The 13837-nt window shown below is 42.7% G+C and overlaps 2 protein-coding genes across 2 annotated transcripts; one reads left to right on the top strand and one right to left on the bottom strand.

Annotated features, from left to right (window-relative positions):
* Positions 1 to 2984: 2984 nt before the first annotated feature.
* Positions 2985 to 4571, top strand: LOC117441912 (excitatory amino acid transporter 1-like). The gene has a single exon (XM_034077929.2). It carries the CDS (start codon positions 2985 to 2987, stop codon positions 3255 to 3257), a length of 273 nt encoding a protein of 90 aa, XP_033933820.1. The 3' UTR covers positions 3258 to 4571.
* A 1891-nt stretch (positions 4572 to 6462) lies between these two features.
* Positions 6463 to 11601, bottom strand: LOC117441913 (C-C motif chemokine 20). The gene is made up of 5 exons (XM_034077930.1): positions 11432 to 11601; positions 9824 to 9953; positions 8982 to 9129; positions 7533 to 7611; positions 6463 to 7445 (listed from the first exon to the last, which is right to left on the bottom strand). Exons 1-4 carry the CDS (start codon positions 11493 to 11495, stop codon positions 7573 to 7575), a joined length of 381 nt encoding a protein of 126 aa, XP_033933821.1. The 5' UTR covers positions 11496 to 11601; the 3' UTR covers positions 6463 to 7445; positions 7533 to 7572.
* Between the last annotated feature and the right edge of the window lie 2236 nt (positions 11602 to 13837).

Below are 13837 nucleotides of genomic sequence, written 5' to 3'. Positions count from 1 at the left end.
GCGAAGCGGAGGGTCGACAACCCCCTTAGCTGTGATATAATGAGCATATACCACGGCCTGAAGTGAGCTATTGCTTTTATAAAACGGTTACCAAGTGTGGCAATATGAAAGAAAAGTACACACTCTAATTTAAATTTAAATTAAATTTTTATTAGTAAATAATGATGTTCAAAGTAAAATAGTCCCTCCGTTGCCTTCTGCGCGAAACATAGTGCGAGGTGGTTGCTATGCAACGGTACGTCCACACAGCAGCTTTTCAAAAATCTCAAAAATCGTGGAGCTGGGCGTGTCTGACAGCTTGGGGATTTTTTGCGAGCAACGCGACCAACAACCAATCACATGAATGTCCCGCCCCCGACATACAAAGCAAAAACCCCGGGGATTTTATGCGAGCAATATATAAATATATATATATATATATAAACTCCCCAAACAGGCGAAACCCTACCAGCTTCCCCCACTGTCTCTGCCACGTCCCTCCATGCTGTTTCCTCCGGTTTGGATCCCGTTAATAGTTCTGGTCGTAAAGAACCGGGTGATTTGGTACCGTAACTTCTCGTTTGGAATATGAGGAAATGAACTGCGGTCTGGCTCTCCCGGCTTACACGCGGTTTGATTGGCTAGCGCTTCTACTGTCAGATTTGCATAAACGTGTTTGATTGGCTGGCGCTTCCAGCTCAGCTTCAAAAGTTGAACATTGCTCAACTTTTGAATCCTGGAGATCCTGGACATCCTGGAAATCTTCGCTTCGCTCCCCCACAATGCAGTTCGGCGAAAAGCGAGGCAAAGTGACGTCATCCCCGTTCAAAGTCAACGGGCAGAGAAGCGGTGGAAGTTTCTTCTGAAGCTGCTGTGTGGACGTACCGTAACAGCTAGCGAACTATTAGACAGAGAGCGTTGATCCATTATTTGGCTATTTATTTACATTAATTTGTATGTTGCCGTTTGTTGTGCAGCCACTGAAAACCTGTCCAGCATCAGTAGCATGGCTTACGAGGTTACTTGTTGAGGTTGTTCTGGCTGTTGCTCGGCGTGGCGAGAATATTGCTCCACTTTCTCCGGTCCCCGAGATTGGGCTTCCAGCAGCTCTGGAGAGAGCTTTCGCACCTGTGGCCACTAACGCTCATCATGTCTCTGCTTTGTTTCAAGACCCGCATCAGAAAGCTTTTGAATGGTGGCACTTCTCCAGTTGGTCTACCTGCTCTTCACGTAGCTCTGCATGTCGTCGTTTAGGTGCTTTCTGGAGATAGGCACTCCTCAACCCACTCCTCCACAGTGAGGCCACCCCGGAGGTCCAAGTTAACCTTAAATGTTTCCATCTTAAGCTTTGTTAATTAGTTAGTTAGTTTCAGATGTAATGTAACAGCTGTAACGGTTGTAGTTTTTTCTCAGACGCGGAGGGATACTGACTTGTTGTGAAAAGTAACTACAATTCTACCCGTGATATACGCTCATTATATCACGGCTAAGAACCAATCGGATTGCTTGATTTGACTTGTCCGTTTTATAATACATTTTAAAGCATTTCTACATTATCATTTACATTTTAACCTGTGTATAAGGCACGTTTATATAGCACCTTTCAACACAAGGCAATTCAAAGTGCTTTACAAAAATGAAAGACACTAAGAAATAGTGCGCCATAAACATATTATAAAATGGCATTTTAAAACACTCATTTAAAAGCAAAGATAATAACACATGAATAACACAGGTACATGAATCCAAGTTACAGTGCAGTGCGAGATATGAGATATGAATAGTTCAATTAAAAGCAGCGGCAAAAAGAAAAGTCTTCAGCCTGGATTTAAAAGTAGTCAGAGTTGCAGCGGACCTGCAGGTTTCTGGGAGTTTGCTCCAGATATTTGGAGCATAATGCAACCCAGTCTCACGGCATTTCGTGTTATAGTCACGAAATTAATTTAATCGTGTTCAATAACACGATTTTTGCATGTCACACAGAACGATTTTAAAAGCAATGTATTTCTATTGGTAGTATGTTTCGTGCTTGCACCACTTCTTTCTGTCCAGTCAGGTCTTGTCACAAACGAGCTGAGGACCAAAATGCAGAACACGGGAAACCAGGGATAGTCGGTAACCAGCTTTATTGAAGGCAGTAGGCTGGTAGGAGACAACACGGCAGATAGTAGGCAAAGGGCTGGTAGGAGACAGGCGAGGGTTCCAGGAGAAAGCAGGACGGGAGTCGCAGGGACAGACCGGGTCAGGGAGCAGGCGAGGCAGGCTGGTCAGGGACAGACCGGGTCAGGGAGCAGGCGAGGCAGGCTGGTCAGGGACAGACCGGGTCGAAACCGGGAGAGCAATCTGAATGGTAATGCGGGAAAGACTGGCATGCTGCAAAGTACGATATGGCCCTGAGGTGAAAGTGAAGTGGGCCTAAATACTAATGGAGCTGATGGGTGTAACAGAGAGAGAGAGAGACAGGGTGTAACAGAGAGAGAGAGAGACAGGGTGTAACAGAGAGAGAGAGAGAGAGACAGGGTGTGACTACCAGGTGACTAAGGAAAGTTAATGCAGAAAATAGGTGAGTGAGAAAGCAGACTGTGACAGGTCTTGGAAGACCAGAAGCTGTGTGGTTCATAAAAACATGTTCTTACTCAATATCTTACCCTAAGCCTATCCCTTTTATTTTAAATAGTATAATGTCAGAGTCTTTTTGCCATCTGCGAGGAAAATAAATGGCTCAGAGCCTCAGAATACTGGAATCTGTATTTTTTTAAATCAGTTTTTCCTTCTAATTTGTTATTATTTACATTGCTTTTAAAATCGTTCTGTGTGACACGAAAAAAATTGTGTTGGTGAATCAATAGATTAATTTCGTGACTATAACACGAAATGCCGTGAGACTGTGTTGGCATAATAACTGAACTTCCCCATGCTTGGTTCTGACTCTGGGGACGCAGAAAGCAGACCTGAAGACCTGGGAGATCTGGATGGTTCTAATTTAGCAGTAGATCATAAAGCAGATGTACATCAACATGTTCCCTATCCGTACACATCCCCTGTACATTCATCTTCTCCTGACCCCCTCTCTTTGTAGGGACCGCCTGCGCACCACCACCAACGTGCTGGGGGACTCTCTGGGTGCGGGCATCGTGGAGCATCTTTCCCGTAAAGAGCTGCAGAGTCAGGACGCCGACGTGTGCAACTCTGTGATCGAGGAGAACGAGAAGCCCTACCAGCTCATCTGTCAGGAGAACGACTCGCTCAACCACCGCAACAGCGAGACCACGATGTGAAGACGAGAGCTACGAGGGATCCATGCACCAAGTTTAGATCGGAGGTTGACGTGCAGGGATAGTCTGAAAGAAATAATAGTTCATGGTCTAATCTGCCAATGGCTTCGGGTTTGAAGTTATCAGATGAAATCCTTTCTTCAAGTCTTCAAGGAACAGTTACACATAATGCCTATACTAACATTTCCCTTTGCCTGCAGTGCCAGTTATTTGGAGGTATTTGATGACTGTTTTACATCAATTTCAGCAACACAGTTTTCACATAGTCCTTAAACGTCATCATGTTTTCAAAAATGTGCATAATTTACGATAAGTCAAAGCAGCATAAGCTCCAGTGTCAGTGTTTGAGTAGGACTGTAGAGAAACGCCACCATTCGTAAATTAAGAGCGGATTTGAATATGCTTGTTGCATCGCATGACTTAACACAAACTCCTTCTCACTACGACTACCTCTAGATATGGAGCTTCAGTGCGACACGCAGAAATACTCAACGGAGAAAAACCAGCAGGATGTAAATACTTCAGTCTTGGTTTTTTTAATATATTTTTTCTTATTTAAGTTTGCTTGCACAAGTTAACTGTACAATTTTGAATGTACTTAAACAATGTTAAAGGTTGAGGTGAAGGAGAGTTGATATAGTGACTTGTGTTTTCCACTCAGTGCTTTATATTATACTCGTGTGTATTTCCTCGGTGCTATTGCTTTTTTATCGGTAAAAGACTGTTCTGCTTTACAGTCATTTTACAGGAATACCTGCCAAAGTTAATTTAGTAGAAATTATCCAACAATGAATGTGCAAAACTTTCTTTTCTCTTTGGTAAAATGTCTTGTTTTTCTACTTAAAGTTTGATTTATCCGTAACTAGATGTCTTTTTCACTGATTTATAAAGTAATAACACCTGTAGTTTCAATGTCATTGAACCTCAGAGGACTTTTAGACACCTGTCCACCTGCCTGTGTGTGTTTTGCTTTTTAATTAACATTTAATTTTGTTATATTTGCACTGGAATGATACATAGTATATATTGCAAGCTTATGATTGTTTGATTGTTGTGTGAAAAGGTGAAGACAGTTTGTGAACGCCCTGAGAAAGTTGCTTTATGCCTTTTGGTGTTGATAGTTTTAGAGCGAATTGTAGTGTATTATTTTGAAAGTTAGATAGCATTTAAAGCTCCTCTTAATGTGTGTCACATGTAAGCTCACTAGAGACCTGTCTTTAGTTTTGAAGTTTGGTGTTATTTCAGTAACAAGCTCTACGTTTTGATTGTCAGCTTATGAAAAAAATGTGACAAATAAATGGCTCAGGAATTGAACTGAAGTGCTTGTTATTGTGTGTGTGGCTACCCCTGGTGGAGGATATGTCCAGAAGCTCAGAGACACCTGGGTAAAATTAAATATGGGAAAAATTGTTTGAATTGTAAAATAATTACATAAATTCACGTCAAAACTTTCTGCTGTTTTTGGAGAATCTTACGTTGCAAAGCTGTCTTTTGAAACGCTCACTTACTGATGAATTTACAGAAAACGTAGTACCTAGTTTTCTTCATTCACATGTAGGAAAGAGTACTCAACTTTAAGTAAACAAGGGTTAAAAAATTTTTTTTCTAATTTTCTTAATTCCAAGCAACAGTTGGTCTACACAGCCATGCATGTTAGCATTTTTGGAAGCAAATGCTAAAGGCATGCTTTAATGCTCCAAACAACTAATACAATGCTAAAAAAATATAGGCTACTGTAAATAAACAGTAAGTAAAATGATTTAAAAAATACTAAGTTTGACTATAAAGTTAAACACAAAGTTGCCCACAGCTGTTATTAGTTTGACATAGGCCTATGTCTTTTTCGCATTAACCCAACTATAGGCATGGAAATAACCAAAAATATACCTGATGACACTGCTAAATTAAACGTTAATTAATTATGGTTCCTCTTACACATGAGTGTCTGTACCAAATTTCATTTCAATAGTTGTTGAATGTTGCAATATCATGCGACATATTTTCACTTTTCCACACCCTTAAAGTGTTATTCTTAACCTGGCCACCAGATGCCTACAAAGTAATCTGCTCTTTACCTACCTTGGTCTCCTCACCTGAGTTTCCCCGCCCCCCTCTCCACACCTGCAGTTATTCCTCATCAGCCCTGAATCACATACAACAGTCCCTTTTTACCAGTCAGTTGTCAGATTGTAAATCATTTATCTATTGCAGTCTTTCTTTGCTAAAAAACTTTTCTTGTTGCTAAAGTAACACTAACTGCCAACTACTAACAGCCAACTACTAACTGCCAACTATACTAACAGCCAACTACTAACAGCCAACTACTAACTGCTAACTACTAACTGCCAACTATACTAACAGCCAACTACTAACTGCCAACTATACTAACAGTCAACTACTAACTGCCAAAGTTACTAACAGCCAACTACTAACTGCCAAATAACTGCCAAAGTTACTAACAGCCAACTACTAACTGCCAAATAACTGCCAAAGTTACCAACAGCCAACTACCAACTGCCAACAGCCAACTGCTAACTACTAACTGCTAACAGCCAAATAACTGCCAAAGTTACCAACAGCCAACTACCAACAGCCAACAGCCAACTGCTAACTACTAACTGCTAACAGCCAAATAACTGCCAAAGTTACCAACAGCCAACTACCAACAGCCAACTGCCAACAGCCAACTGCTAACTACTAACTGCTAACAGCCAACTACTAACTGCCAACTACTAACAGCCACTAACTGCCAACCACTAACTGCCAACTGCTAACTGCTAACTGCTGCTAACAATAGCTGCTTTCAGCTAGTTAGCTCAGTTAGCAATGCTAGCAGGACTGGGCGCTAGCACCAGGGGAGTGTTTGTGTTTACACCGTTAGCACAGGAGCTTGGATAAAGAAGTTTTCAGGACCAGGACCGATGTCGGCCCACATCATAACCCGAGGAGCTCGCAATGGAGCCAGGTAAGTCAAATTAGCTAACTTGCTTTGTCTGGTTGTACTTGCTTGATTATTGACTGTTAGCAAAGTAATATTTGCCATTTACAACAGTGGCGAGAATTGAATTGTAAGAATCTGCATAATGTTGCTTTAAATTCTGTCACAGTCTGCCTCATCTATTGACATGTGGGTCCTTCTCCACTCACCTGCCAGACAGCTAAATAAAAGTGTACTTTGTAATAAAAAGACACACAGAGACACAAAAGATAACCAGAAAAAACAGTTTTTGTTATTATTTCAGATTAATTAATAAAATAGTTCACTTGAGATACTGTGTTTTAACATACAGTGCATTCTTCGACAATACTTGTGTGTTACACACAATTGAGCCCTCTAAGTTGTAACAGCCTTGCCATGTGGTGAATTTAATTATGAATACTTTGGCATAGTTTAGTGACAAACTATTGGTGGAAAAGACACGTGTAAACTGCGAATGCGTATATATTGAAATCTCTAGTCTGAGGGCCTCATCTTAAACAATGGACGCTGATTTCATGCTTGGTTTACAAACATTAAATATACAGAGTGGACAAAATAGCAGGAACATTTTATCTTTAAGTGACAGGAAGTTGTATGCAGGTGAATTCTCTCTGACCCCACTTTGATCTCACCTGTTTAACAGTCAAATACATCAGGTCAAAGCCTGAAGAATAATTTTCAAACTTTAAGACAACTATAACCTGGGTTTAGCCAAACAAAGTGCAAATCAATTATTAGAGAAACTTTCCCCGATATTCTGCACACCCATGGACAAACCCCCACCTACTTTACCCTGTGCAGTTTTAAAAAACACATTACTGAAGGTATACATGTCACACATAAGTATATAGTCTTGCTGATGTACAATATTCTATAAATATCACTGCCTGTTGCTTAATTACACATTTTTCCACATCGGCCTCCAGAAGTTATGTTGCAGAAACGCTTCCAGGCCAATAACAGTATGCGCCATTTAAAAACAAAATCAATTATCTTACATGTAAATATACTCCTCTGTTGAGACTGTCCCAGCCATGTGTTTGGGAATATTTCAAGCAGAGTTCATGTTTAAATATCTAAAGCCATTTAAATATATTGCTGCCCAGGTCTGGTCCCCGGGAGACAGATAGTGAAGAGATAGAGACACGAGACGACTGGAGTCAGCAGGCTGCGCCGCGGAAAGATGACGAGCTGCTGAAAGTTTACTTGGCCTGCGGAAAGGTAAGCATACATGTGGGATTAGACATTTGACAGAGGTACCTTTCACACATGAATTCCTTGCACTGAAACAAACGTACTTATGACTATGAGTTTTCCTCCGTACTTGACGGCCCTCCATCACTCCACATTCAGAGCCGCCCAGTTATCTTTCTTGTCCTGATAAACACAAGAGGAGGAAATGTAAGACTCACTTAATATCATAAAACAACCAAAGATAGCTTAGATTTTCTGGGGCGAGGTCGATAGGGACTTGGCTTGGCAACTGGAAGGTCACCAGTTCAAGTCCCGGCAAGACCAAGTGCTACCGAGGTGTCCCTGAGCAAGGCACCGTTCCCCACACTGCTCCCCGGGCGCCGTTCAAAATGGCAGCCCACTGCTCCTAACACTAGGATGGGTCGAATGCAGAGAAACCATTTCCCCACGAGGGATTAATAAAGTATATTAAATCAAATCAATGGATCAATTTGATTTGATTACATTTATGGTATTAATCAGGGGTAGAAGAAGTACTCAGATCTTGTACTTGAGTAAAAGTAGAAGTACTCAGACCTAGTACTTTAGTAAAAGTAGAAGTACTAAGATATTGTACTGTAGTAAAAGTAGAAGTACTCAGATCTTGTACTTGAGTAAAGGTAGAAGTACTCAGATCTTGTACTTGAGTAAAAGTAGAAGTACTCAGATCTTGTACTTGAGTAAAAGTAGAAGTACTCAGATCTTGTACTTGAGTAAAAGTAGAAGTACTCAGATCTTGTACTTGAGTAAAAGTAGAAGTACTCAGATCTTGTACTTGAGTAAAAGTAGAAGTAGTCAGATCATGTACTTGAGTAAAAGTAGAAGTACTCAGATCTTGTACTTGAGTAAAAGTAGAAGTACTCAGATCTTGTACTTGAGTAAAAGTAGAAGTACCAGAGTGTAGGAATACTCTGTTCCAAAAGTCCTGCATTCAAAATGTTCCTCAAGTGAAAGTAGAAAAGTATTCTCATCAAAATATAGTGAAAGTAGCGACAGTAAAAGCAGTGATTGACCATGAAAGTGTTCTCTAAGCTGGTGAAGGTGCAGCTAGTCTGAAGTACTTTGTAGACTGCAGGGTAGCTGGTGAAGGTGCAGCTAGTCTGAAGTACTTTGTAGATTGCAGGGTAGCTGGTGAAGGTGCAGCTAGTCTGAAGTACTTTGTAGACTGCAGGGTAGCTGGTGAAGGTGCAGCTAGTCTGAAGTACTTTGTAGACTGCAGGGTAGCTGGTGGATTTACTCCAGGTGGAACTAAAGTCTGATTCAACACTTGATTAGATTTCACATTATTCATCCAGATCTGTGAAGTAACTAAAGGTATTAAATACATGTAGTGGAGTAGAAGTACACCATTTACCTCTGATTTTGGAGTAGAAGTACACAGTAGCACAACATGGAAATACCCAAGTAAAGTCCCTCAAATTAAACTTAAGTTCAGTAATTGAGTAAATGTACTTAGTTACTTTACACCACTGGATTACATTGAACATATTGTGTGTTCCTGGCGGTCCCATTACCTCCGTCATGACGGGCAGGTTGTCGTGAGGAAGAAGCCACATGGTCCGGCGGGCTTTGGTTCTCTGCCTCTGCAGGAGCTTCCTCAGCAACCTCTTCACCTTCCGGTCTCTGGGGTCTGCACACTTCACCGCCTTCTTCGTGTAAATACTATCAAAACAAACACACAATGGTTATTTACACAACACGGGGTGGCAGTACAAGGTTTCCAGAAACACTAGATTGGCAACAAAAACAATGAACCAGCAATAATGTGGACGACTAAAAAGACACCCGTCAGGTCTGAATCACGACCTTCTCAATCAATCAATCAATCAATGTTTATTTATATAGCCCAATATCACAAATGTTACATTTGTCTCAGTGGTCTTCTGTAACGTGACAGGAAATAAAGTCAAACGATGTTAGGAAGAAGTCGAACTGAGGAAACGTGAAGAAACATGAACACATTGTGGCAGCCTCGCTGATAAATAGAAGACCAAAGGAACTTCTTTCTGTATCCACTCTATAAGAACGGAAAACAAGCTCCTACATCAGAGTTCCCCGCCCTGCTGGAGACAATAGGTATCACAATGCAGAGTGGTTACTTTAACTAAAGCCTGCTGTTCGGAGTGGCCGGCCGCGGCGGGGCTCAGCTGGCTCGGAAGGTATTTTCAGATGGCTTGTTATTCCCACATATTTCCTTTCTTACTTCCTTGGCAAACGCCGCTCCGAGCCCTGCCATAACAACATGACCTGGAAAGATGACAATGTCTCTCAGCTCTGCCCTCGTCTAATGAGAGGCATACTTTCCATGCCTGCAGATTGCTCTGTCGCTCCAGGAGTGGATAGTTGGAATACTTGCATGATGGCTTGTATACTGCAGTCGGGCCCCTCCGTCTGCACCTCAAACCGCAACACGTCTTTGGTGCGCACCTTGCCCTGGGAGTACAACATGCAGCACTGGACATCCCTCTGCATCTGCACACCTTTACCTGGGGGGGGGGGGGGCAAGAGCAAAACACATAAGGTGTTAAACAAAAGCAATTAACAGTTTTATAGAGACGTTCCTGTCCTCAATTATTTCTGTTGGCTTCCTGCGTTTAATTCACACCTTTTTATAGCTTTACTTCACCAGGTTCTCGAAGTGGAAATATTTGTGTCTCAAGTGAGAAAAAAACATCTTGACAGCCACACAAGTTTCCCACAGTCTGCATTATTGCTCAAATACAAAGGACACGAGATACAGAAACCTTTTTAATTCATATTTACTGAACAGCCTCATGTTTGAGACGCTATGAAGTCAATATGGGGAAGTTACCAGAGAGTGAGACAGCTTCAGTTCCATCAAGAGGCACACACACACACACACACACACACACACACACACACACACACACACACACACACACACACACACACACACACACACACACACACACACACACACACACACACACACACACACACACACACACACACACACACACACACACACACACACACACACACACACACACACACACACACACACACACACACACACACACACACACACACACACACACACACACACACACACACACACACACACACACACACACACACACACACACGTGGATACACACAATTACACACAAGAATGTCAGAGGAATTACAATGGCATCCCATTGTGCTGCAAACATACTACCCTGGCAGTGAAACGAGAGACAGGGAAGTGAGAGAAAGAGAGGTGGAGTGTGTGGAGTGTGTGGAGTGTGTGCCATGTTGCCTGTTCGTCCAAAGCAAATGTGTAAACAAATGGAAGTGTGATGGAAGCAGCAGGGAGAGCTGTCAACGAGGACAGTGCTGCCACACATGATTCAGATCCACGCTGCCACAACACACACACACACCACACACACACGCACACATATACACACACGTACACGCACACACACACACACACGCACACACCACACCACACACACACACACACACGCACACGCACACATATACACACACGCAGACACACACACACACACACACACACACACACACACACACACACGTACACACACGTACACACGCACACACATACACACACGTATACACACACACACACGTACACACGCGCACACACACACACACACGTATACACACACACACACATACACACACACGTATACACACACACACACACACACACACACACACACACACGTATACACACACACACACACACACACACAAACACACACACACACACACACACACACACACACACACACACACACACACACACACACACACACTGTGTTGTTTGTTTTGAGATGCTCATCCTGCTGCCTCTCTGTTTACATGCTGCTGCTGCTATCCCTCTTTTCTGTCTTCGCCATCGCTCTCTTTTGCTGTCCACCTGCAGGGTACACACACACACACACTCTCACACTCGCTCTCTCACACACACGTAGTACGCATGGTTGTGTCCTACCTTCCACAGATGCCAGGAGAATAAGAGTCAGAGACGTAACAGTCCACATCTGCAGCGTGAGCATGGTGAGGCAGAGAGGAGGATGATCGACTGCCACCTCTCCCTCTATGGCTGCCTCTCTTATACGACTCCCTCCCTCTCTTTATACCTCCTGCCCATCTCTCACTCACTCACTGCCACCACCTCTCTTTCTGTCATGCCGTCTTCCCCTCCCACCCTGCGTCTGCATGTTCACTCATTCTCACACTCGGCTCAATCCCCTCCCTCCTTCTCTCCTTCTTTCACACTCGTCTCACCTCTCGCTTATTTCTGCTGCTTCCTTTCTCCTCCTTTTAAATTCCTCCCTGATCCTTCCTCTTCTCTTGTTCTCAGTGCAGTTACCCTACATACCTGAACATCACACACTATTCACATTGTGGATTTCAGATAAAGTCCTGTCTTTGCTTTTAAATATAAAATAACATCCAATTAAGCTCTATCGTGTAGTTGTTTAAACTCTTTGACCGAACAGTCGGCGTGTCTGATTGGTGCATCTGGATCCTGCCGCAGACTGATGTTCTCTGTGGGAGAAACACACACTGCGATACAATTAGATTTATTAGCTCAACTTAAAGGTGGGGTAGGTACGTTTCAGAAACCGGCTCGAGATACACTTTTTGTTATATTCCATGGAATGCTCTTAACGTCCCGATAGCCATGAATACCTGAAGTGCTTTGACAAAAAATTAGGGCCGGGACTTTAACGCGTTAATTAAGATTAATTAATTACACAAAAAAAATTATTTTTGCACAGCGGAACGTTTCTCACTGGATGAGTTTCCGGCGTACCGATTATACTGGAGCACCAACTAACGTTCATGACTTCAGCATGGGACTTCAAACAACAACAAACCACGGTGATCAATAGTCAAACATGAACGAACAAGCTGATGAGACCGCTTCGGTCGGCCCCGTGGATGGGACATTTTGTTTTAAAAAACGGACGGATGGAAGCGTCGATAAGAGCCGCAGCACATCAAGCCTAAAGTATCACCTAAATGCAAAGCATGTAGCAGCTAGCATGTAGCAGTTAGCATGTAGCAGCTAGCATGTAGCAGCTAGCGTGTAGCAGCTAGCATGTAGCAGTTAGCCCGACTCCGAGTGCAAGGAACCACACCCTGACCCAACCCACACTCAACCAGACGACTGGTTTCAGGGCCAGGATGAGTCAGTCCACGTCTGAGAGGATAACCAGCTCCCTGGCTCACTGGACTGCACTCGACTGTAGACCACCTGGAGTAAGGTCCATGTGGAAACTGCTTCTCACTGTTCTCAGGTCAAATGTGTATATTTGATTAAAAATGCGATTAATTAATTACAAAGCCTCTAATTAATTAGATTACAATTTTTAATCGAGTTCCGGCTCTACTTAAAATACATTCAAAAAATATTTAATCAGTGGAAGCCGTGGCGCTGTAAAAAGCTCGACCAATCATCTGAGCCGGCTAAAGTAACTGGATGGCCTACCTGCCTGTCAGCCTTCCACCTGTGCACAAACTTACCTCGTGCCCTCATTGGTCATGTGCGCATTCCTGTGTGTTGGAGGCGGGGCTCTGTGAGGAAGTGGCAGATTTTTTCCGGTTGCGTATTTTCAAATTCTAGCGCACTCGAGCCGGTTTCTCAAACTTACCTACCCCACCTTTAACCTGGAATGACAACATGAAACAATGAATTCAAAATGCCTATTTATATCTTATTATTGAACCGATCTGGACTCTACCTATAATTAGTTTTGGTTGCTATCGAGTGTAAGAGAAACCATATCAGTTCACATCTTTAAAAAGACTTTTGTGGCATTTATCTTTCGCTCTGTCTTGATTTTATACCTTAGAATTTGTGAGGTATCCACTTATTGCTTTATATGGCTTCTTCTAGCCCTGTTATCTCTCAATAATAGTGTTCAGTCATGTGCTCACATAGTTTAGGTTATCATCAAAACAATGTTTTCTTAATACGCCGATGACACACAGCGCTATATTCGATTGTTTTACTTGCAATGAAACTTAAGTTTGTTTTAAGGTGTGTACAAGTACAGTAGCATACATGTAATCACGCTACGACAGCCCAACACACCTGACTGCAAATGAGGAAACGTCTTCACCGACTTTTACGAAACACGAGCAGCATTTACTGAAAGCGCCACATTTATGAAACGCTGCAAGAAACTCAAAACACAAGGAAACAATAAAGTGGAGCACACAGCTGGGACCTGAGTGCTTGTTGACGTTCAGGATTATGAAGTTAGCCGACCGTCACTGTGAGTCCGTTTCATAATTACAGGTGTGGGGGAAACTTCTGAAGCAATTGGAGTCAGGACTCAGAGAGACGAGGAGAGCTGGAGTTCTGATGGAGTCAGGACTCAGAGAC

This window comes from Pseudochaenichthys georgianus, unplaced genomic scaffold (genome assembly GCF_902827115.2).
Source record: "Pseudochaenichthys georgianus unplaced genomic scaffold, fPseGeo1.2 scaffold_2148_arrow_ctg1, whole genome shotgun sequence".
NCBI lineage: Eukaryota > Metazoa > Chordata > Actinopteri > Perciformes > Channichthyidae > Pseudochaenichthys > Pseudochaenichthys georgianus.
This window is presented reverse-complemented; position numbering and strand designations above follow the sequence as displayed.

Bases quoted from the DNA above. Each gene is read 5' to 3' on its own strand.
- LOC117441912 (XM_034077929.2), top strand. From the start codon at position 2,985: ATGTACATCAACATGTTCCCTATCCGTACACATCCCCTGTACATTCAT.
- LOC117441913 (XM_034077930.1), bottom strand. From the start codon at position 11,495: ATGCTCACGCTGCAGATGTGGACTGTTACGTCTCTGACTCTTATTCTC. The intron at 9,954-11,431 runs GTAGGACACAAC...CCCCCCCCCCAG, and splicing joins TCTCCTGGCATCTGTGGAAG to GTAAAGGTGTGCAGATGCAG. The intron at 9,130-9,823 runs GCAAGTATTCCA...TTGTTTTGATAG, and splicing joins TGCAGTATACAAGCCATCAT to TATTTACACGAAGAAGGCGG.